This window comes from Procambarus clarkii, chromosome 43 (assembly GCF_040958095.1).
Source record: "Procambarus clarkii isolate CNS0578487 chromosome 43, FALCON_Pclarkii_2.0, whole genome shotgun sequence".
Lineage (NCBI taxonomy): Eukaryota > Metazoa > Arthropoda > Malacostraca > Decapoda > Cambaridae > Procambarus > Procambarus clarkii.
This window is the reverse complement of record NC_091192.1, coordinates 9634070-9659240: the sequence shown is the minus strand read 5'-3', so window position 1 is coordinate 9659240 and position 25171 is coordinate 9634070. Positions and strand designations below refer to the sequence as shown.

General features: G+C 51.1%; 2 protein-coding genes across 3 annotated transcripts in view; one reads left to right on the top strand and one right to left on the bottom strand.

The window, feature by feature from the left end:
• LOC123755724 (RING finger protein 17) overlaps positions 1 to 25171 on the bottom strand; it is a 928112-nt gene that overhangs the window by 466141 nt on the left and 436800 nt on the right. The window contains exon 9 of one of the 2 annotated variants that reach the window (XM_045738465.2): positions 9839 to 10006. In XM_045738465.2, coding sequence (XP_045594421.2) covers positions 9839 to 10006 — 168 coding nt within the window. Of the gene's footprint in view, positions 1 to 9682; positions 9738 to 9838; positions 10007 to 25171 lie in introns of those variants that run through there. The other variant, XM_069300037.1, reaches the window with a different exon arrangement.
• LOC123755725 (mucin-19) overlaps positions 23239 to 25171 on the top strand; it is a 98177-nt gene continuing 96244 nt past the window's right edge. Inside the window, exon 1 of the mRNA XM_069300038.1 lies at positions 23239 to 23843. Within this exon, the coding sequence (XP_069156139.1) occupies positions 23792 to 23843 (52 nt within the window). The 5' untranslated portion in view covers positions 23239 to 23791. The remainder of the gene's footprint in view (positions 23844 to 25171) is intronic.

Genomic DNA, 25171 nt, shown 5'->3' with positions numbered 1-25171 from the left:
GTAGTCACTCTGGGGGCATGGGCCCCCCTTTGATCCCGCTTGGGTTTTGGTGCCCTCATCGCGGGGTTTGTTGTTGCAGGGGAAGGGGTTTTCTTACCCCACCACCCATCTTCCGTGTACATGTTTGATTTAGGGTCGGCTCCACCCCAGGTTCAGTTCCGGATTCCCTTGGGTTTCTTGGCTCCCTCTTTCCAGAGGTTTCCTGCCTCTCAAATCCCACCTAAGAAGTTTCGGGAGGCTCTTGTTGCTTACCTCCTGCGAGTCCTGGGTTTTCCCTCTGTGATGGATCTGTCCTAGTTTGAGTACGGCTCTTCCCTGTATTGGGTTCATTATGAGGTTCCGGAGTCTTCCTGGCTTGTAGACTGCCCTTCTTTTTTGCAGGGAGTGTGGTGTGGGTTTTGGTGGACCCACACGCTCGAATGGCGAGAGGCTGCTACTGTTCTGAAGGTGTACTTCAGGGGGTGATTTTGGGTGCCTTAATGCATGCCTGTTCACCCCTGTGCTTCCTCAGGTTGTTGGCCTTGTGCAGCTGCACATGCCGGTTCCTACCCTTTCGGCATCTTTGGAGGATGATGATTTGCGCGCTCACGGGCATTTGGCCTCAGTTTTGTGCTTCTTTTCCATTCTTCAGTTGTCCTCAGACTGGCTTGGGGAGGATGTGGAGGCATTGAGTGCCGGACCCTCGTCTAGGCACATTGCAGCAACCTAAACCTAACATACAACGTGGATGCTGCCTGTACCCGAATATCAATGGTTTCAGAATGTCACCCTGAGACAAGGACACACAGCACCTTCAAACTCGCAAGAGGCGAACTGGAACTGAAGATGCATCCATAGGTCCACCGAGCCCCAACAGAGTTTTTCAGGGCCCATAGGCTGACTGCTATATAAATCCCAGGCAAGGTGTAGCTAACCAGTTTGACCCAAAGCCAACTAGTGGGAGGGATCGAACATAAACCCCTGTGATGTGTACAATCATGGGGGGCCAAGTGGCAGGCCACCAAATTATTGTATGTGGACCAATAGCCATGCCAGGCAGACCCCCACCAGGCAAAACAAACAAAAAGAAAAGAAAACCCCCCACAAAAGTACAACGTCCCCAGAGGAAACAAGAACTGACCACTGTGTAGGTAGTTGGCTGCACCCAAACAATAATACCACTATATCCCTACCCAAGGCCAAATAAGGGCCACCAAACCCCAGCTGGCCCCAAGGGCGGGGGTAAATGCTGAGCAGCAAGAACCCGTATGGAAGAGGAGTCCCTAAGACATTATAGAAGGTAATGCTAGCACCCAAGGTTGGTACTTACAGGGTGTCCAGCGAGGGTAGCCCTAATTTTTTTTTTTTTTTTTTTTTTTTTTTTTTTTGAGATATATACAAGAGTTGTTACATTCTTGTACAGCCACTAGTACGCGTAGGGTTTCGGGCAAGTCCTTAATCCTATGGTCCCTGGAATACGATCCCCTGCCGCGAAGAATTGTTTTTTCATCCAAGTACACATTTTACTGTTGCGTTAAACAGAGGCTACAGTTAAGGAATTGCGCCCAGTAAATCCTCCCCGGCCAGGATACGAACCCATGACATAGCGCTCGCGGAACGCCAGGCGAGTGTCTTACCACTACACCACGGAGACTGCTGACCGCAGTCTGAAGTGCAAGCAGGCCCAGTTCACTAATGTTACACCTGGCCATAACACCACAAACATCAAAGAAAACCACTAAGGAAAAAGAATTGCCAAACAATTGAGGCCGGGGTTGACGACAGCCCCAGATTGCATCAGCCAATGAACTGGGGGTGTGAGAAGCCGGTGCAGGGAGTTCCCTCCCTTCCCCCTCTCCCAGGGAGGGAACGACTGCGCAGACAAACGGCGCGGCGGTGGTGTATTTCATTAGCTTCTTTCCTTGGGTGTTGGGGGAGTTCTGTTGCTCTGTTCAGTTGTATTTTCTTACCAAGTGGGGTTTGTTTTGTTATGCCTACCTTTCTGGGTGCTAACCCTAGTTGATGGCAGACATGGAATGCCCCCAACCACATGGGGGTTTCCGTAGGCCATTTCTCCATGTGCCTCTGTGAGGGGGGGGGGCAGGTTATGGCTCGTGGTCACCAGTACGCTAACTCCAATTGACTGATGCCCCAGACTAAAATATCGCATATCAGTCTGGTTGCTCCAAGGAGCCAATGAGGCTCCCCCACAGAAAGAGCTCTGCAACTGATGACACTAGGTAGTATGGCACAATCAGTGATGATAGCTTCAGGGAGCTGACAGGCCTCGCCACAGAAATCAGACATTTCCTGCTCTGCTCTTCTTACACTATACTACTGTACTCGCTAATCTATTCCTGTTTAACATACGAAATCTGTGCATGGGGTACAAGCACTGCAAATTACCTCACGTTGATCACCACCCAGCAAAAATCTGCTAGCAAAACTAAAACAAACTTTGTCTTCAGACAACACACAGCTCCTCTGTTTAAATTCCTAAACTCCACACATTCTTTTGAGCTACAGTATTTACATAATAATAATAAATAATAATAATAATAATAACAATTTATTTACAAGACAATACAATGGGTTCTAGAGAGTAGATTAGTGATAGTTTTAAATTCTTGCAATGGCACTAACATGCATAGCTTAAGAACCTGCCCTAAATGCTAACATTACAAGTAAGTTGAAAAAGTACATTGTATCAAGTTTTTTATCAACAACAAAAATTGACGGAGCTGACTACACTGGTAAAGAATAAGTACTTAATTAGTCAGTCGTAAGTACAGAACTGTACTAATATTGCAGAAGTGGATGGTACAAGATAAATTGCAAGTTTGAAGCACAAGGTAGGAAACTATGAGGATGAAATTAGGTACAGTACTTTTTTGGTTTTACTTTTTAAGATTTTTGAAGAAGGTAGGTTGGACAATTTTTCAATTCTTTGGGGAGTTCCAAAGACTGGGCCCTTTTATTTGCATGGAATGTTTGTACAGATTTAGCCTGCCTTGGGATATCAAAGCGATATTTATTTCTGGTGTGGTGCTCATGGCTTCTATTACACCTGTCAAGGAAAAGCTTCAGATCAAGTTCAGCATTTAGGAACAAGGTTTTGTACATGTAGATAGCTCATGAATGTGTGCAGTGAGTGAATGTTTAGCATGTTAAGGGCTGTGTGTTGTCTGACGACAGAGTTCGTTACAGTTCTGATAGCAGATTTTTGCTTAGCGATGATCGGCTTTAGGTAATTTGCAGTGGTTGAACTCCATGCACAGATACCATATGTAAGATAGGGATAGATTTACCTAGTCTATGGAACTCACTCCCTAATGAATTGAGAAGCTGTCCATTTTTTTCCTCATTCAAAAACAAAACCAAAAAGTACCTAAATTCATCTTCATAGTGTCCTACCTTGTGCTTTAAAATTGCACTGTATCTTGTGCTACCCAATCCCCCAATCTTTATGTACCGAATTCAAACAACTTTACCATTGTGATCATTGCTGTTTTTCTTATATGTGCTATCAATATGCTGTATTGTGCCTAAACTCTGGCCCCAGACATCACTCGGTACCCTTGAGGTTACCTTGAGGTGCTTCCGGGGCTTAGCGTCCCCGCGGCCCGGTCGTCGACCAGGCCTCCTGGTTGCCGGACTGATCAACCAGGCTGTTGGACGCGGCTGCTCGCAGCCTGACGTATGAGTCACAGCCTGGTTGATCAGGTATCCTTTGGAGGTGCTTATCCAGTTCTCTCTTGAACACTGTGAGGGGTCGGCCAGTTATGCCCCTTATGTGTAGTGGAAGCGTGTTGAACAGTCTCGGACCTCTGATGTTGATAGAGTTCTCTCTCAGAGTACCAGTTGCACCTCTGTTTTTCAACGGGGGTATTCTGCACATCCTGCCATGTCTTCTGGTCTCGTGTGATGTTATTTCTGTGTGCAGGTTTGGGACCAGCCCCTCTAATATTTTCCACGTGTAAATTATTATGTACCTCTCCCGCCTGCGCTCAAGGGAGTACAGTTTTAGGCTCTTTAGTCGGTCCCAATAGTTTAGATGTTTTACTGAGTGGATTCTAGCAGTAAAGGATCTCTGCACGCTCTCCAGGTCAGCAATTTCTCCAGCTTTGAAAGGTGCTGTCATTGTGCAGCAGTACTCTACTCTAGAGAGCACAAGCGTTTTGAAAAGTATCATCATCGGTATAGCATCTCTAGTGTGAAAAGTTCTTGTTATCCAACCTGTCATTTTTCTTGCAGTTGTGACGGCTACTTTATTGTGTTCTTTAAAGGTAAGGTCTTCCGACATGAGTATACCCAGATCCTTTACATTGCCTTTTCGTTCTATGTTATGATTTGCCTGAGGTTTGTACATGGTTTCCGTTTTTATATTTTCATTTTTTCCATAGTGCATGAGCTGGAACTTATCTTCGTTAAACACCATATTATTTTCTGTAGCCCATAGAAAGACCTGATCTACATCTGACTGGAGGTTCGCCGTGTCCTCTATGTTGCCTACTCTCGTGAAGATCCTAGTGTCATCTGCAAAGGATGATACAGTGCTATAGGTTGTGTTCTTGTCTATGTCCGAAATGAGGATGAGAAAAAGTACTGGAGCAAGCACAGTACCCTGGGGGACTGAGCTCTTCACGGTTGATGGGCTGGATTTTATTTTGTTGACTATTACACATTGGGTTCTGTTGGTCAGGAAATTGTAGATCCATCTGCCTATTTTTCCGGTAATTCCTTTTGAACGCATTTTATGTGCAATAACACCATGGTCACATTTATCAAAAGCTTTTGCGAAATCTGTGTAAATTACATCCGCGTTATGTTTGTCTTCCATAGCATCTAATGCCATATCATAGTGGTCCAGCAACTGCGACAGGCAAGAGCGCCCTGTTCTGAAACCATGTTGTCCGGGGTTATGGAGTTGCTGTGATTCCATGTATTTTGTGATTTTACTTCTTAGCACTCTCTCAAAATTTTTTATGATGTGCGATGTTAGCGCTATCGGTCTGTAATTTTTTGCCTCAGCCTTATTTCCTCCTTTACGAAGTGGTGCTATCTCTGCTGTTTTTAGTATATCAGGAATAACGCCAGTATCTAGGCTTTGTCTCCACAGAATGTGGAGGGCCTGCGATAGTGGTTTTTTACAGTTCTTTATGAATATGGAGTTCCAAGAATCCGGGCCTGGTGCAGAGTGCATAGGCATACTATTTATGGCTTCTTCAAAATCCAGTGGGGATAGGGTGACGTCTGATATATGATTTGATGTTGGTATCGTATCCATGAAAAATTCATTTGGGTTATCAATCTTTAGTGTGTTTAATGGCTCGCTGAAAACAGAGTCATACTGCGTCCTCAGTAGCTCGCTCATTTCTTTGTTGTCATCGGTGAAAGTTCCATCTCCCTTTCGCAGGGGCCCGATACTATATGTGGTTTTTGATCTTGATTTTGCATAGGAGAAAAAAATATTTCAGATTTCTTTCTATTTCACTGATGGCCTTTTGCTCTCTTTGCCTCTCCTGGGTTTTGTATGATTCTTGTAGCTTCCATTCAATTGTTTCTATTTCTCTACCTAACCTTCTTCGCCGTTCTTGAGATAGGGTGCGACTCTCAAGTTGTTCCGCGATTCGTTTTCTTCGCCTATATAGGGAACGACGTTCCCGTTCCAATCTGCATCTCTTCCTCTTTTTTTTTCTTAGAGGTATGCGGTTTGAACATATTTCTAGTGCTACTGAGCTTATTTTTTCCAGGCACTGGTTCAGGTTTGCATTTTCTAGCTGTTCTTCCCAGTTTATTTCTGTGAAGTCCTGGTTTATTTGCTCCCAGTTTATCTGTTTATTATTTAAGTTGAATTTGCTGAAATCTTCTCCACCGGGAATCTGGACTGGTTTTGAAGGTCTACTCCCCATGGTTGTCATAACTTTAATTAAGTTGTGATCTGAGTAACAGGTATTTGTAATCATTATGTTCCTGATCAATTCATCATTATTAGTGAAAATGAGGTCCAGCGTGTTGTCCTTCCTAGTTGGTTCTACTATTTGCTGGTTTAAGGCTAACCTGTCGCACATCCGTAGCAGGTCATTTGCATGTGCCTGTTCATTTAGGCTACTTCCTGGTATTCTTTCTGATATTACTGTATTAGCCAGGTGCTTCCATTTCAGGTGCCGTAGGTTGAAGTCCCCAAGCAGGATGATGTTCGGAGCTGGATTTGTGAGGTTTTCCAAGCAGTGTTCTATTTTCATTAGTTGGTTTTGTAACGGTTCTATTGTTACGTAAAGTATGGTGACAAATAAACACAGACACTAAGATACTATATATATATTTGGTCGAATATACAGAAGTACACAGGTGATACGTTGGTGAGAGTTGAGCGCACTGAGCGTTGGTACAGTATCTCGCAAGTGTCTGCTCTAGACCACACTTGAAAGTAGACTCGCCAATGTTCGCTACACCGCTGCTTATATTGCTTGGGCAACACCTCACCGTGTTGCCCGGGCAACGCCTCACCTCATTCATCTCCAAAGGTTGACAGGAATATTAACACTATATTTGGAGCGAGTATATTATTGGGATAATCTACTCGCTACAGTCTTTAAACTGCTGAGGGTTTGCCTCCGGTGACTTATATACTAGGACAATAACTACATTTAAAATCTCTATTTTGATTATCAGCACTTCCACCATATCATTTGAGGTGTTTAGCAGCTCAGTACAGATGAGTGTGTCTTTGATGTAGAGGCTGACCCCACCCTGAAGCCGGTGTTTCCTATCACATCTGAAATGATTGTACTCTGAGATCCATATTTCACCATCATGGTAGTCCTTTGTGTGGGTTTCTGTTAGGGCTGCAAACACTGCATTTGCCTCATGAAGGAGACCATCTATAAATTGAACTTTGTTGGTTTTGCGTGTTTTTATACCCTGGATGTTGGCAAATATAAATGATGTTATCGTGTTAGTGGAAGTGCTGGAAGCCTTACTTGGTGTTAATATCTGAGGCTCTGGTAAGGAGGCCACTGTGTTTGCGTCCAGGGTGTGTCGTTTTGGAAGTGATTCGTCCAGTTTTGGTAGTAGGACGGGATTTGTCTGGTGTAGTACCTGTGTGCTTGTTGGTAATTTGAATTCCAGTCTTGTGGGTATCTCCGTTCCCCTCTGTAATCCTGTAGTGGTTCCATCTGACTGTTCCTCTCTTATATTTACTACTCTGTTTCTGCCTTCCTCTAAAAAATTTCCAGTAGTGTTATATTGATCTTCCCGTCTATAACGCTCTATACCTCTCACATGGAATTCCAGACAATGAAGATTGTAGCATTTTTTGTCCCTAATTGAAAATTGACATAATTTAGGGTGGAAGTATCTACACCCTGTTCCAAAACGGCATGTACCCCTCTCCAACATGTTCCTGCATTTTCGAGGATGCAGAAAATGGCATTTTGCTCCTAATTTTCCATATTTGCATATTCCTTTAGCGTGGAATTTGCAAATGTGTTCCGGTTTTGCATTTTTCAAGGTATTTATATCTGTGACTGTCTTGTCTACCTCTTTATTGGAGCCATCTCCGTTTTTCGTCCCAATTCCTTCATCTATGCACTCTGTCTCACTGTTGCTCTCATCGTTTATATTATCTGGCTCTGCAATATTGCTGTTATTTTGTACCACAATAGTCTCCTCCTCCACACTACTGCTGCCGTTCTCCAAACTATCTGTTCCTGAGTTTTGGTCGTTATCCAATGTTGACTTTTCCCAGTCCGCATATATCACTGGTAGCCTGTCTGTGAATGATAATCTCTGTGACTCGGGAATGTTTTTCATCAGTTTAGTTATGTTCTCTAACATTAATCTGTCATCTTTGCAAACCCAGTAAATTCCTTGCCTTTTTATGCATCCTGGAGCTAATTCTGTACAGCCCAGGTGAAATCTTATGTTACAGATGCAGCACGTTACGCCTGCATTACGTCTTCCCAGTACTCCCGAACACTCGCCACACCTCTCCATTGTCTGGTGTATTGTGTTGTATTTGAGAGTCAATGTATGGATCACTTGTTGATGTCAGTCCTTTTAACTCTTTATAAAATTATATGTATATATATTTATATGTATATATATTTATATGTTTAATATTTATAATATTATATGTATACCGTATATTAGTAATATTATGTATGTTATTTTGTTCAAACTTTACGGCAGGTACTTAGCGTAGGGTAGCAAAGCTGGTCCCCGGTGAATACAGGTGACCTCTTGTGTCCCAGGTTGATGTCACCAGTTTCCAGTTACCCGATTTATAACCACTGATGCCGCCTCTTGCCACTATTCTATATTTCTAGTATTCTATATTTATAATATTCTATGCACGATTTTCCTTCACTTCCAACTTATATGTTGTTGTGATACCCATTCCACATCACTGTTCCACGAATCACCGTTCACTATTTTTTTTTCCTAATACTCAACCCTTACTCAAATCTCAGAATATGTTAGATATTAAGTCACTGCACATCCTCTCATGTGTATTCTATATATTTAAAACTCTGAATTGTAACGTCACTCCTGACCTTAAAAGCTTCTTAGAAGGTTGTAACAGAACCCATGGGCACCACACCAGAAACAAATACCTATTTGATATTCCAAGAGTATGACTTAATCAAACTAGAAATGCTCTACACAAAGGGACCCAGAATGTGGAATAACCTTCCCAATCATGTTAAAGACTGTATCTCTCTCAACCAGTTTAAGATGAAAACTAAGTACTACCTAATTAACTCCCTGTTACCTACCTTACCCCTAAATGTCAACCCATGTCCTACTATTTTTTTTTAAACAATGCTGTTTGTTGACCAACTTGTATTTTAACTATTTTCTACCATGTTCCCCCCTTTTTTATCTTTTTTTTTTCTTTCAATGCAATTTATACTTTAAGCTCAATTACTTTTAAGTTTTAGTCCAAGTGTTTTTTTCCCCACCTCACCTTGCCCAAAACGCTTTGCGTAATAGTGGCTTTAGCTATTGTATGTACTAGATCTATCTATAAATCAATCAGAATGTTTGTAACTCTGCCTCTATGTATGTACTTTTCCTAAATAAAATATTATTATATACTCTCACAATCCAATGTACCTTCTAGTATAAATAAATAAATAAATAAATAAAATAAATATCCGTATATACTGTATTAGCTTCATGGAGCCACAAGGGATTCCCTCCCCCAAAAAACGAGCAACTAAATTTGGTTATTGTTTCTGAGCTTGGTCATTACAATGCTTTGAAATATATATTTAGATCTTCATTCATTTTATTGAATGTTCAAATTTCATATCCAATTCTGAAAATTATTACAATTTAGACAATCTAATAAGTACTTGGACATCACAAATGCACATTTCTATTTAAGATAGTGCACCACACTCCTCCTAAAATTACTTTACAAACGTGAATTTTCTCCTTTAGTATGGTCAGTCTCTGAAATATTCCAAAATCAGTCAAGGTAAAAACTAGCAAGACCAACTTTAACATCTTGAAACTTAGAGTAAGAGAGACTACTCACATGTGTGGTGAGTGTGTTGTGGTACTGAGTGGCCAGACTATAATCTACTCACATGTGTGGTGAGTGTGTTGTGGTACTGAGTGGCCAGACTATAATCTACTCACATGTGTGGTGAGTGTGTTGTGGTACTGAGTGGCCAGACTATAATCTACTCACATGTGTGGTGAGAGTGTTGTGGTACTGAGTGGCCAGACTATACTCTACTCACATGTGTGGTGAGAGTGTTGTGGTACTGAGTGGCCAGACTATACTCTACTCACATGTGTGGTGAGAGTGTTGTGGTACTGAGTGGCCAGACTATACTCTACTCACATGTGTGGTGAGAGTGTTGTGGTACTGAGTGGCCAGACTATAAGCAGTATTGATGACAGAAGTCTCAGTATTCTGGAGCAGTCCATGCAGGTGATGGGTGTAGGTGCGCACTTCACCTACAACCTCCTCAAAATCACGCCACACCTTTCGACTCAATTCATGACAAGTCTGAAAGATGAGGGAAAATTCAGTACAGTGTATAACTTAAGAATAACTTTTAGAGTTATGCTGGAATTAAACAATTAAATTTGGACAAAGTTAACGCTTCAGAAATCATATTTTCATAGTACAATACAGTACATATATGCAAATGTTTGCTACTTGCCAGTGTTAGCTTCAAGTACGAACATTTAGCCATATGTAATTAAATATCCTATGTATGGATATAGTATATATGATACAACTTAAGTGATAAAAGTTAGTATAATACTAATACACCAGTTCTCATTGACAAGGTACATCACCACAGAGGAAGTCAATTACTTATAAAAGGAATACATGCTGAATTTTTTTTTTTTAGTGTCCTCTGTCTGTAACTGGGAAGCAGAGGTCCAATAAATACAATGTTCTAAATGTGGGAGGAGCTTCCTCACAACTGATATCTTTTTTTGAATGACAAATTTTGGATAAAATAATATTATACAGTACTGAATAAAAACTATTACTTAACATACTTTGAATGATAGTCAGAGAAGCAGAGGAACTGTCTTTTTAAAGGCTTAAGGTGTCTATTAGCAGAGGAAGTGGTGGTGTAAGGTAATGATGCATGTGTAGCAGAGATTGGTGGACACCTTCAACATCACTGGCCACTACACGAATTCCTAAAATGCATCTTGTCAGTGAGAATATTATCACAGCTCCAAAATTACTTTTGAGCAACATTAAAAAGTTACAATTCCATACCAATCTTTTTCCCAAGCTCTTTGGGTGAAGTTTAGCTGTGCATAATTTATAATAATAATAATAATAATAATTTTTATTTAGGCAAAGGTACATACATAAAGAGATTTTTCAAAGTTTGTTGGCTTTATAGATAGAGCTAGTACATACAATGCCTAAAGCCACTATTACGCAAAGCGTTTCGGGCAGTGTGCGTTTAGAGTTCAATTTAGAGTTCAATTCAGAGTGAACTCAGAGAGTTCAAAGCGTTTAGAGTTCAATTACAGCTACCACACAAAACTTATCTACCAGCATCACACGACACTAAGTAAAGTGCCATAATTTTTCAAAAGCACAATTAAACCAACCGACTCCTAATTACTTAAATGTATTATACTGGTATAACACTACTGAATTTTGTAATAACTATATATATATATATATATGCTCAGTGTACTGTATGTATGGTTATACTCATTATGAAACCAAAAGGAATTAAAGGATTATATTGACCCTGAAGAAAAGAAGTCAAACAAACCTCTGACCTCAAGAAAACCAGCGAAGAATGTAATGAACAGACTCATTATGGTAGAGCCATAGTGGCTCCCCTCAAGCTATAGCTGAGATAGCTCTATTATACTTGGCACATTAGGGGGGGGGGGTTACAGTGTTGGTCATGGGGGAGAGGGTTGTGGTGGTGGTGGTCAAGGGGAGAGGGTAGTGGTGGTGGTGGTGGTCATGGGGGAGAGGGTAGTGGGGGGTGGTGGTGGTGGTGGTGGTGGTGGGGGGAGAGGGTTGTGTGATGGTGGTGGAGAGGGTGGTAGTGGTGGTGGAGAGGGTGGTGGTGGTGGCGGCGGCGGGGGAGAGGGTGGTGGTGGTGGCGGCGGCGGGGGAGAGGGTGGTGGTGGTGGCGGCGGCGGGGGAGAGGGTGGTGGTGGTGGCGGCGGCGGGGGAGAGGGTGGTGGTGGTGGTGGCGGCGGCGGGGGAGAGGGTGGTGGTGGTGGCGGCGGCGGCGGGGGAGAGGGTGGTGGTGGTGGCGGCGGCGGGGGAGAGGGTGGTGGTGGTGGTGGCGGCGGCGGGGGAGAGGGTGGTGGTGGTGGTGGTGGCGGGGGAGAGGGTGGTGGTGGTGGCGGGGGAGAGGGTGGTGGTGGTGGTGGTGGTGGTGGCGGGGGAGAGGGTTGTGGTGGTGGTGGCGGCGGGGGAGAGAGTAGTGGTGGTGGTGGCGGCGGGGGAGAGGGTTGTGGTGGTGGTGGCGGCGGGGGAGAGGGTTGTGGTGGTGGTGGCGGCGGGGGAGAGGGTTGTGGTGGTGGTGGCGGCGGGGGAAGAGGGTTGTGGTGGCGGCGGGGGAGAGAGTAGTGGTGGTGGTGGCGGCGGGGGAGAGGGTTGTGGTGGTGGCGGCGGCGGGGGAGAGGGTTGTGGTGGTGGTGGCGGCGGGGGAGAGGGTTGTGGTGGTGGTGGTGGCGGCGGGGAAGGTTGTGGTGGCGGCGGGGGAGAAGGTTGTGGTGGCGGCGGGGGAGAGAGTAGTGGTGGTGGTGGCGGCGGGGGAGAGAGTAGTGGTGGTGGTGGCGGCGGGGGAGAGGGTTGTGGTGGTGGTGGCGGCGGGGGAGAGGGTTGTGGTGGTGGTGGCGGCGGGGGAAGAGGGTTGTGGTGGTGGTGGCGGCGGGGGAAGAGGGTTGTGGTGGCGGCGGGGGAGAGAGTAGTGGTGGTGGTGGCGGCGGGGGAGAGGGTTGTGGTGGTGGCGGCGGCGGGGGAGAGGGTTGTGGTGGTGGTGGCGGCGGGGGAGAGGGTTGTGGTGGTGGTGGTGGCGGCGGGGAAGGTTGTGGTGGCGGCGGGGGAGAAGGTTGTGGTGGCGGCGGGGGAGAGGGTGGTGGTGGTGGTGGCAGGGGAGAGGGTGGTGGTGGTGGTGGTGGTGGCGGGGGGTAGAGGGTGGTGGCGGGGGGGAGAGGGTAGTGGTGGGTGGTGGCGGGGGGGAGAGGGTGGTGTCGGGGGGGAGAGGGTGGTGTCGGGGGGGAGAGGGTGGTGTCGGGGGGGAGAGGGTGGTGTCGGGGGGGAGAGGGTGGTGTCGGGGGGGAGAGGGTGGTGTCGGGGGGGAGAGGGTGGTGTCGGGGGGGAGAGGGTGGTGTCGGGGGGGAGAGGGTGGTGTCGGGGGGGAGAGGGTGGTGTCGGGGGGGAGAGGGTGGTGTCGGGGGGGAGAGGGTGGTGTCGGGGGGGAGAGGGTGGTGGCGGGGGGGAGAGGGTGGTGGTGGTGGGGGGGAGAGGGTGGTGGTGGTGGTGGTGGGGGGGAGAGGGTGGTGGCGGGGGGGGAGAGAGGGTGGTGGAGGGTGGTGGTGGGTGGTGGCGGAGGAGGGGAGAGGGTGGTGATGGCGGGGGAGAGGGTGGTGGTGGTGGGGGGGAGAGGGTAGTGGTGGTGGGGGGGAGAGGGTGGTGGTGGTGGGGGGGAGAGGGTGGTGGTGGTGGGGGGGAGAGGGTGGTGTCGGCGGGGGAGAGGGTTGTGGTGGTGGTGGTGGTGGTGGCGGGGGAGAGGGTTGTGGTGGTGGTGGCGGCGGGGAAGAAGGTTGTGGTGGCGGCGGGGGAGAAGGTTGTGGTGGCGGCGGGGGAGAGGGTGGTGGTGGGTGGTGGCGGGGGGGAGAGGGTGGTGGTGGGTGGTGGCGGGGGGGAGAGGGTGGTGGTGGGTGGTGGCGGGGGGGGAGAGGGTGGTGTCGGGGGGGAGAGGGTGGTGTGGGGGGGGGGGAGAGGGGTGTGGCAGGGGGGAGAGGGTGGTGGTGGGTGGTGGCGGGGGGGGGAGAGGGTGGTGGTGGGTGGTGGCGGAGGAGGGGAGAGGGTGGTGATGGCGGGGGAGAGGGTGGTGGTGGCGGGGGGGAGAGGGTGGTGGTGGTGGGGGGGAGAGGGTGGTGGTGGTGGTGTCGGCGGGGGAGAGGGTGGTGGTGGTGGTGTCGGCGGGGGAGAGGGTGGTGGTGGTGGTGTCGGCGGGGGAGAGAGTGGTGGTGGTGGTGTCGGCGGGGGAGAGGGTGGTGGTGGTGGTGTCGGCGGGGGAGAGGGTGGTGGTGGTGGTGGGGGAGAGGGTGGTGGTGGGGGAGAGGGTGGTGGTGGTGGTGGCGGCGGGGGAGAGGGTGGCGGCGGCGGGGGAGAGGGTGGTGGTGGCGGCGGCGGGGGAGAGGGTGGTGGTGGCGGCGGCGGGGGAGAGGGTGGTGGTGGCGGTGGCGGGGGAGAGGGTGGTGGTGGCGGGGGAGAGGGTGGTGGTGGCGGTGGCGGGGGAGAGGGTGGTGGTGGGTGGTGGCGGGGGGGAGAGGGTGGTGGTGGGTGGTGGCGGGGGGGAGAGGGTGGTGGTGGGTGGTGGCGGGGGGGGAGAGGGTGGTGTCGGGGGGGAGAGGGTGGTGTGGGGGGGGGGAGAGGGGTGTGGCAGGGGGGAGAGGGTGGTGGTGGGTGGTGGCGGGGGGGGAGAGGGTGGTGGTGGGTGGTGGCGGAGGAGGGGAGAGGGTGGTGATGGCGGGGGAGAGGGTGGTGGTGGCGGGGGGGAGAGGGTGGTGGTGGTGGGGGGGAGAGGGTGGTGGTGGTGGTGTCGGCGGGGGAGAGGGTGGTGGTGGTGGTGTCGGCGGGGGAGAGGGTGGTGGTGGTGGTGTCGGCGGGGGAGAGGGTGGTGGTGGTGGTGTCGGCGGGGGAGAGGGTGGTGGTGGTGGTGTCGGCGGGGGAGAGGGTGGTGGTGGTGGTGTCGGCGGGGGAGAGGGTGGTGGTGGTGGTGGGGGAGAGGGTGGTGGTGGGGGAGAGGGTGGTGGTGGTGGTGGGGGAGAGGGTGGTGGTGGTGGTGGGGGAGAGGGTGGTGGTGGTGGTGGGGGAGAGGGTGGTGGTGGTGGTGGCGGCGGGGGAGAGGGTGGCGGCGGCGGGGGAGAGGGTGGTGGTGGCGGCGGCGGGGGAGAGGGTGGTGGTGGCGGCGGCGGGGGAGAGGGTGGTGGTGGCGGTGGCGGGGGAGAGGGTGGTGGTGGCGGGGGAGAGGGTGGTGGTGGCGGTGGCGGGGGAGAGGGTGGTGGTGGCGATGGCGGGGGAGAGGGTGGTGGTGGCGGTGGCGGGGGAGAGGGTGGTGGTGGTGGTGGCGGTGGCGGGGGAGAGGGTGGTGGTGGCGGTGGCGGGGGAGAGGGTGGCGGTGGCGGGGGAGAGGGTGGTGGTGGCGGGGGAGAGGGTGGTGGTGGCGGGGGAGAGGGTGGTGGTGGCGGGGGAGAGGGTGGTGGTGGCGGGGGAGAGGGTGGTGGTGGCGGGGGAGAGGGTGGTGGTGGCGGGGGAGAGGGTGGTGGTGGTGGTGGCGGGGGAGAGGGTGGTGGTGGTGGTGGCGGGGGAGAGGGTGGTGGTGGTGGTGGTGGCGGGGGAGAGGAGGGTGGTGGTGGTGGTGGTGGCGGGGGAGAGGAGGGTGGTGGTGGTGGCGGGGGAGAGGGTGGTGGTGGTGGCGGGGGAGAGGGTGGTGGTGGTGGCGGGGGAGAGGATGGTGGTGGTGGCGGGGGAGAGGGTGGTGGTGGTGGCGGGGGAGAGGGTGGTGGTGGTGGCGGGGGAGAGGGTGGTGGTGGTGGTGGCGGGGGAGAGGGTGGTGGTGGTGGTGGCGGGGGAGAGGGTGGTGGTGGTGGTGGCGGGGGGGGAGAAGGTGGTGGTGGTGGCGGGGGGGGAGAAGGTGGTGGTGGTGGCGGGGGGGGGAGAAGGTGGTGGTGGTGGCGGGGGGGGGAGAAGGTGGTGGTGGTGGCGGGGGAGAGGGTGGTGGTGGCGGGGGAGAGGGTGGTGGTGGTGGTGGCGGCGGGGAGAGGGTGGTGGTGGTGGCGGGGGGGGGAGAGGGTGGTGGTGGTGGTGGTGGTGGTGGTGGTGGCGGGGGGGGGAGAAAGTGGTTGTGGTGGTGGCGGGGGGGGGAAGAGGGTGGTGGTGGCGGCGGGGGAGAGGATTTTGGTGGTGATGGCGGGGAGAGGGTGGTAGTGGCGGGGGGGGGGGAGAGGGTGGTGGTGGCGGCGGGAGAGAGGGTGGTGGTGGCGGCGGGGGAGAGGGTGGTGGTGGTGGTGGTGGCTGGGGGGGGAGAGGGTGGTGGTGGTGGTGGCTGGGGGGGGGAGAGGGTGGTGGTGGCTGGGGGGGAGAGGGTTGTGGTGGCGGGGGAGAGAAGGGTGGTGGTGGCGGGGGAGAGGGTGGTGGTGGCGGGGGAGAGGAGGGTGGTGGTGGCGGGGGAGAGGGTGGTGGTGGTGGTGGCGGGGGAGAGGGTGGTGGCGGGGGAGAGGGTTGTGGTGGTGGTGGTGGCGGGGGAGAGGGTGGTGGCGGCGGGGGAGAGGGTGGTGGCGGCGGGGGAGAGGGTGGTGGTGGCGGGGGAGAGGGTGGTGGTGGCGGGGGAGAGGGTGGTGGTGGTGGCGGCGGGGGAGAGGGTGGTGGTGTAATAGGATTGTGGCAGAGGGGTGTGTGGAGGTGGGGGGGGGGGCCAAGAGGCAGGGGTGAGGGAGGGGGTTGGGCAATATTAGGGGAAGAGGGGGGGGGGGAGTGCGACGGAGAAAAAGGGGGCGGGGAAGCGGGTGCCATTCAACAGATAAGCGGCGATTAGTTTAAGGCAATGAACAATGGATATGTAGCGATCCCAAACACTCCACCAGGTGTAAGAGACCCATCAGATTCATCATAGCCATCGAGTCATTAACAATAATTCAACACAATGTTCTATGCTGGACTCCGCACAGAACATTGGAACTCAGCAACTTGTACAGAGAAATACACCCTGATATAATACTCATTAACAGCCATGGAAAAAAGAACAGCGAGAAGATCAAGATCTTCAATTACAAAATTTACCAGGTCAACAGAGCTGACCAGGCCAACGATGGAGCGGCAATTGCCGTTAAAAGAAATATTCCTCACAAAATTCTAGATAACTTTCAGGAAAACTTCCTGGCGATTGAACTCCAAACTACGAAGGGTATAATCATCATAGGAACATGCTACCAACCACCAAGACGTCCTTACCTTCCCCTTGCCGACATCATGAAAGTTACCAGAAGGAACAGACCCGCCTACTTTCTGGGTGATCTGAACGCCAAGCACAGAACACTGGGACACGGAAGGAACACCCAAGCAGGAGAAGCCATCCACAATATGATAAGGTACGGAAATCTAACCCACCTGGGCCCAGACTTGCCAACGTACGTCAGACAAGGCCACAGTGGTAAACCAGACATAATACTGTCAAACAGCCACCACTTCCTAAACACCCACATAGAAAGGGGCCCTGTGAGCACAAGCGACCACCTACCAATAATAATGACGCTGTCAACTAACCCCATTCAGAAACCCTCACCACCAAGACTTCAATATACTAAAACTGACTGGGAAGCGTTCAAAAGCAGTTCACAGAAAATCAGTGTCACAGATTTTAATGGAAAGGAAACATCATGCATAAACGCTGAGTTAAATACATGGATTAACACCATAGAAACATGCCTTACTGATCACATCCCCGTAGCTCACCACATAACGCTCCCACACCCCCCAGCCACTGAGGCGCTCACGACACTGCAAACCAGATATAACAACCTTCTACAACTCATAACACAACACGGGTGGACGGATGAGCGCAAAAGACCACAAAGGGAACTACAAGATGAGCTGCAAGATCTATACAAAACAGAGTACACCAAACAATGGGATGACCTAATAAGCAAAATCCAAGGCGACTACAGACACCCAGGAAAGTTCTGGAAAAAAGTAAAGACCGTGATGGGAAGCTCTTCTGAGGAAACACCCTACATCATAGACGCCTCAGGAAATGTTCTCTCCCCTCATAGAGCTTAAGAGCAGGAATTGAGGAAGTTCTGGGAAAAAATATTCAGGATAAACCCGGAAGAAAATGTAAATTTTTGCCCAATTAATGAAAGGGAAATTACAACTCAAGTCGATAACAGAGCTGCAGCACTACTCCCGACGCAAACAATAGACCTTAACAACATCCGCAATGTTGCTAAGGTTGACTGCCACCTTATGAAACCAAGATGGTTTCAAGATGAGACGCCCCGCTCCCACAGCTGGTGGCCCAAGATGAGACGCCCCACTCCCACAGCTGGTGGCCCAAGATGAGACGCCCCGCTCCCACAGCTGGTGGCCCAAGATGAGACGCCCCGCTCCCACAGCTGGTGGCCCAAGATGAGACGCCCCGCTCCCACAGCTGGTGGCCCAAGATGAGACGCCCCGCTCCCACAGCTGGTGGCCCAAGATGAGACGCCCCGCTCCCACAGCTGGTGGCCCAAGATGTGACGCCCCGCTCCCACAGCTGGTGGCCCAAGATGTGACGCCCCGCTCCCACAGCTGGTGGCCCAAGATGAGACGCCCCACTCCCACAGCTGGTGGCCCAAGATGAGACGCCCCGCTCCCACAGCTGGTGGCCCAAGATGAGACGCCCCGCTGCCACAGCTGGTGGCCCAAGATGAGACGCCCCGCTCCCACAGCTGGTGGCCCAAGATGAGACGCCCCGCTCCCACAGCTGGTGGCCCAAGATGAGACGCCCCGCTCCCACAGCTGGTGGCCCAAGATGAGACGCCCCGCTCCCACAGCTGGTGGCCCAAGATGAGACGCCCCACTCCCACAGCTGGTGGCCCAAGATGAGACGCCCCGCTCCCACAGCTGGTGGCCCAAGATGAGACGCCCCGCTCCCACAGCTGGTGGCCCAAGATGAGACGCCCCGCTCCCACAGCTGGTGGCCCAAGATGAGACGCCCCGCTCCCACAGCTGGTGGCCCAAGATGAGACGCCCCGCTCCCACAGCTGGTGGCCCAAGATGAGACGCCCCGCTCCCACAGCTGGTGGCCCAAGAGCCTAGATTTACTAGATGCAAACCCAGCCCCACAGTACATAATTCCATGATGAAATACTGACCAGATATCCTTCCCCAATAATTAGAAAAATTGAGTTTGTATGTATGTGTATAGTTGTGTGATGCATATGTATACGGGTATATATGTATAGGTGTATGTATAAATAACTCAATAAACAATAATAATAAAGAGCCTTAAACAGAACAACATGTGTGGAAGCATCGGAGTGTGTATATATGAATGCTACACAGTATTCATCTATGGACATCCATATATGGTGAAACACATGTGAAGAACCTCTCACACACTCACAGCTCCCTGACAAGAGGGAGCCAGCTTAGCTTAGCTGCCAACACCCACACATCGTGTCAGCAAGGCGGACAGCCCGCCTGCTTTCATACCTCTCACTGTATTTCCCACTTCTATACTTCCCTTCACCTGTGCCTCTCCTTCCTCTTTACTCCCCCCCCCCCCCCAAAAAAAAAGTGAGCGGCGGGTGGCGGCGAGGTGGGTGGCAACACCTTCGCCAGCCTTAACAAAAAGTCGTCATTATATAGACTGAACAAACGCTGGGTGGTGGTAAGGTCAACGTCTGCATTCCAACACACACACACACACACACACACACACACACACACACACACACACACACACACACACACACATTCAAATTACTAAAGGCATTATTGCACTAATAAATTTTGCTCAAGTGAATTGTTATTAGCGTGTTATATGATTGATATGAGTGTTGGGCAGACCACCAGTTACACCAGGCAGGCCTAGAGCTTCCAGCAGCTGCTCACATGAACCACCAGTTACACCAGGCAGGCCCAGAGCTTCCAGCAGCTGCTCACATGAACCACCAGTTACACCAGGCAGGCCCAGAGCTTCTAGCAGCTGCTCACATGAACCACCAGTTACACCAGGCAGGCCCAGAGCTTCCAGCAGCTGCTCACATGAACCACCAGTTACACCAGGCAGGCCCAGAGCTTCCAGCAGCTGCTCACATGAACCACCAGTTACACCAGGCAGGCCCAGAGCTTCCAGCAGCTGCTCACATGAACCACCAGTTACACCAGGCAGGCCCAGAGCTTCCAGCAGCTGCTCACATGAACCACCAGTTACACCAGGCAGGCCCAGAGCTTCCAGCAGCTGCTCACATGAACCACCAGTTACACCAGGCAGGCCCAGAGCTTCCAGCAGCTGCTCACATGAACCACCAGTTACACCAGGCAGGCCCAGAGCTTCTAGCAGCTGCTCACATGAACCACCAGTTACACCAGGCAGGCCCAGAGCTTCCAGCAGCTGCTCACATGAACCACCAGTTACACCAGGCAGGCCCAGAGCTTCCAGCAGCTGCTCACATGAACCACCAGTTACACCAGGCAGGCCCAGAGCTTCCAGCAGCTGCTCACATGAACCACCAGTTACACCAGGCAGGCCCAGAGCTTCCAGCAGCTGCTCACATGAACCACCAGTTACACCAGGCAGGCCCAGAGCTTCCAGCAGCTGCTCACATGAACCACCAGTTACACCAGGCAGGCCCAGAGCTTCCAGCAGCTGCTCACATGAACCACCAGTTACACCAGGCAGGCCCAGAGCTTCCAGCAGCTGCTCACATGAACCACCAGTTACACCAGGCAGGCCTAGAGCTTCCAGCAGCTGCTCACATGAACCACCAGTTACACCAGGCAGGCCCAGAGCTCCCAGCAGCTGCTCACATGAACCACCAGTTACACCAGGCAGGCCCAGAGCTTCCAGCAGCTGCTCACATGAACCACCAGTTACACCAGGCAGGCCCAGAGCTTCCAGCAGCTGCTCACATGAACCACCAGTTACACCAGGCAGGCCCAGAGCTTCCAGCAGCTGCTCACATGAACCACCAGTTACACCAGGCAGGCCCAGAGCTTCCAGCAGCTGCTCACATGAACCACCAGTTACACCAGGCAGGCCCAGAGCTTCCAGCAGCTGCTCACATGAACCACCAGTTACACCAGGCAGGCCCAGAGCTTCCAGCAGCTGCTCACATGAACACCTTCCGCCCACAAACTCTTACATAAACATAACAAAAACAATAACAATCGCAAAACAATGACCAAATATATTCATCAGAGACACTAGATGTGTAAGTCTCCGGAAAAAGTTTCCTGCCTGCGGTTTAAACCAATTTGGGTGAAAACTGGAAAATAAGGTAAAATTAACACCAAGTAAATAAATGTTTACATTATGATTGTAATATTAAAATGCTAAACAACAATTATATACCAAGATCAGCAATGCTCACTGTGTATAATGCAGACTTTCGTGGCACACAAAGTGCCCAAACATGAATATCTAAACATCACACACACACAATGTAATTTATAAAAAAAGTTATTTAATATAGAATAATAATAATAATAATAATAATAATAATAATAATTCATTGTATCGGGGGACAGGATGCCCGAGTGTGTTAATACACGTTAGGATTTTATCAAGCCCACCCCCCCCCCCCCCCCAGCCTACCCTGTCTTTATCCTTCTCATAATTTTATCATCAGCAGCAAACACTGAGTCTATACCTTATGGAAGATCATTCATGTATATCAGAAACAAGACGGGTTCGTGTACAGAACGGACCAACCAGGCTGTAGTGGATATGTGGGCCTACGGGCCGCATAGTCGGGCAAAGTCGAAAATTCCAGTTTGGCAGCAAGATGCTCCTTCTAGAAACTTTCCTTATTAAGACTACTCATAGCCCAGTCCTAAGAGCTTCAGCCTGACACTCGTGGGGTCCAGGGTTCGAGCCTCTTACAGCCCAGGTGAATGGACCGTTTATTTCCACGGAAGTATGGGTGACAATGTATAGAAAGTTTCTAATATTTAAGCTCTCCATGTTTGTCGCGCCACGTGGTTCTCTATTTTCCCAGTCAATCTTCCCAAGCTTCAAGTCCCCCCATCACTAACAGTTTAACATTTCTTCCTCCAGGCTTAAGCTGCTCTTCTCTCTACTATCTTAATGGCTGCCATAGTATCAACATTTGCTCTTCTCTCTACTATCTTAATGGCTGCCATAGTATCAACATTTTCTGTTCTCTCTACTATCTTAATGGCTGCCATAGTATCAACATTTTCTGTTCTCTCTACTATCTTAATGGCTGCCATAGTATCAACATTTTCTGAAATGGTTCTTTCGAAAAATTTTGGTCTTAAACTATGAACTTTTTTTTTAACAGGAACCCGTGACGCGTCAACAGTGTATGGTCTTCAACACTCTCAGTTACTGCTACAGCGTCATCCCTACTACTGTGTGGTGGTGGGTGACGGGTGTGGTGGGTGTGGTGGTGGGTGACGGGTGTGGTGGGTGTGGTGGCGGTGGGTGACGGGTGTGGTGGGTGTGGTGGTGGGCGACGGGTGTGGTGGGTGTGATGGTGGGTGACGGGTGTGGTGGGTGTGGGTGACGGGTGGAATGTGGTGGCGGTGGGTGACGGGTGGAGTGTGGTGGCGGTGGGTGACGGGTGGAGTGTGGTGGCGGTGGGTGACGGGTGGAGTGTGGTGGCGGTGGGTGACGGGTGGAGTGTGGTGGCGGTGGGTGACGGGTGGAGTGTGGTGGCGGTGGGTGACGGGTGGAGTGTGGTGGCGGTGGGTGACGGGTGGTGGCGGTGGGTGACGGGTGGTGGTGGTGGGTGACGGGTGGTGTGGTGGTGGTGGGTGACGGGTGGTGGGTGAGGGTGGTGGGTGAGGGTGGTGGGTGAGGGTGGTGGGTGAGGGTGGTGGGTGAGGGTGGTGGGTGAGGGTGGTGGGTGAGGGTGGTGGGTGATGGGTGGTGGGTGATGGGTGGTGGGTGACGGGTGGTGGGTGAGGGTGGTGGGGTGGGTGGGTGGGTGTGTGGGTGGGTGTGTGTGTGTGTGTGTGTGTGTGTGTGTGTGTGTGTGTGTGTGTGTGTACTCACCTAGTTGTGCTTGCGGGGGTTGAGCTCTGGCTCTTTGGTCCCGCCTCTCAACTGTCAATCAACAGGTGTTCAGGTTCCTGAGCCTATTGGGCTCTATCATATCTACACTTGAAACTGTGTATGGAGTCAGCCTCCACCACATCACTTCCTAATGCATTCCACTTGTCAACCACTCTGACACTAAAAAAGTTCTTTCTAATATCTCTGTGGCTCATTTGGGCATTCAGTTTCCACCTGTGTCCCCTAGTGCGTATTCCCCTTGTGTTAAATAGCCTGTCTTTATCTACCCTATCAATTCCCTTCAGAATCTTGAATGTGGTGATCATGTCCCCCCTAACTCTTCTGTCTTCCAGCGAAGTGAGGTTTAATTCCCGTAGTCTCTCCTCGTAGCTCATACCTCTCAGCTCGGGTACTAGTCTGGTGGCAAACCTTTGAACCTTTTCCAGTTTAGTCTTATGCTTGACTAGATGTGGACTCCATGCTGGAGCTGCATACTCCAGGATTGGTCTGGCATATGTGGTATATAGTGTGTGTGTGTGTGTGTGTGTGTGTGTGTGTGTGTGTGTGTGTGTGTGTGTGTGTGTGTGTGTGTGTGTGTGTGTGTGTGTGTGTGTGTGTGTAGGGGTGGGGGGATTAGGGGTGGGGGATTAGGGGTGGGGGGATTGGGGGGTGGGGCGGGGCATGCCGGGGCCAGGTCACCGGTGGGCAGGGGCGGGCAGGGATGGGGGCACCAAACTAGAGCACACACACACACACACCCCAGTAGTGCCTCGCGCGCCGTCCACCCACCACTGCCGGCTCCCTCTGACACACGCCTTCGCTCCAGCAACTCTTCACTCCATGACTGCACATTACCAGCTGGGACTGCTGTGTGCTCAACAGTCGCCACAAGCACACCTCATCACAGTAACATCATTATAATAGAAATTGGAGAGGAAATTTCGTGATGATAAGAGATAGTGTGAGTGAAGTGGAGGAAGCCAGGTCATGACAGGTGTACACCTACACCGACATTACACTACGGCAGGAACACGTCCTCTGACACAAACATTGTACCACTCTTACACTATGATTAATTTAACTATTTTCCATAACCTGTAGAACAACACAGCAGTGTCAGCTATGACTGTACTGAGAGGCTGGTTCATGGTTCTCAGGTGACAGTGTTTACGTGTTTACCTGTGAGCAACAGCTGCAGCAGCAGCCGGAGTACCACCACCACCAGGAGTACCACCACTAGCAGGAAGAGTACTACCATCAGCAGCAGCAGCAGCAGCAGCAGCAGCAGCAGCAACAGCAGCAGCAGCAGCAGCAGCAGAAGAGTCAGCACAATGGCTGGCACAAGTGGATATGGCTATACACTACTGCTCTTCCTGGTCTCAGGTTGGTACTCGATATTTAAGGTTTTCAGGAACAAAATGTATAACAGAACAAGGCAAGTAGCGGGATGTGAACTCTTACTAGTGTGTTGTCCTCGCCTACCCCACCACCGTCCTCTCCCTCGCACCTTGTAGCTATCTTACAAGTTCCGGGGATCAACGGACCCGTGGCCCGGTCTCCGACCAGGCCTCCTGGTTGCTGGACTGGTCAACCAGGCTGTTTGACGCGACTGCTCGCACCTTGGTTGATCAGGTATCCTTTGGAGGTGTTTATCCAGTTCTCTCTTGAACACTGTGAGGGATCGGCCAGTTATGTCCCTTATGTGTAGTGGAAGCGTGTTGAACAGTCTCGGGCCTCTGATGTTGATAGTTCTCTCTTGAACACTGTGAGGGGTCGGCCAGTTATGTCCCTTATGTGTAGTGGAAGCGTGTTGAACAGTCTCGGGCCTCTGATGTTGATAGTTCTCTCTTGAACACTGTGAGGGATCGGCCAGTTATGTCCCTTATGTGTAGTGGAAGCGTGTTGAACAGTCTCGGGCCTCTGATGTTGATAGTTCTCTCTTGAACACTGTGAGGGGTCGGTCAGTTATGTCCCTTATGTGTAGTGGAAGCGTGTTGAACAGTCTCGGGCCTCTGATGTTGATAGTTCTCTCTTGAACACTGTGAGGGATCGGCCAGTTATGTCCCTTATGTGTAGTGGAAGCGTGTTGAACAGTCTCGGGCCTCTGATGTTGATAGTTCTCTCTTGAACACTGTGAGGGGTCGGCCAGTTATGCCCCTTATGTGTAGTGGAAGCGTGTTGAACAGTCTCGGGCCTCTGATGTTGATAGTTCTCTCTTGAACACTGTGAGGGATCGGCCAGTTATGCCCCTTATGTGTAGTGGAAGCGTGTTGAACAGTCTCGGGCCTCTGATGTTGATAGTTCTCTCTTGAACACTGTGAGGGGTCGGCCAGTTATGCCCCTTATGTGTAGTGGAAGCGTGTTGAACAGTCTCGGGCCTCTGATGTTGATAGTTCTCTCTTGAACACTGTGAGGGGTCGGCCAGTTATGCCCCTTATGTGTAGTGGAAGCGTGTTGAACAGTCTCGGGCCTCTGATGTTGATAGTTCTCTCTCAGAGTACCTGTTGCACCTCTGGTCTTCAACGGGGGTATTCTGCACATCCTGCCATGTCTCCTGGTCTCATGTGGTGTTATTTCTGTGTGCAGGTTTGGGACCAGCCCCTCTACTATTGTCCACGTGTAAATTATTATGTATCTCTCCCGCCTGCGCTCAAGAGAACACAGATTTTGAACTTTTAATCAGTCCCAATAATTAAGATTACTTATAGAGT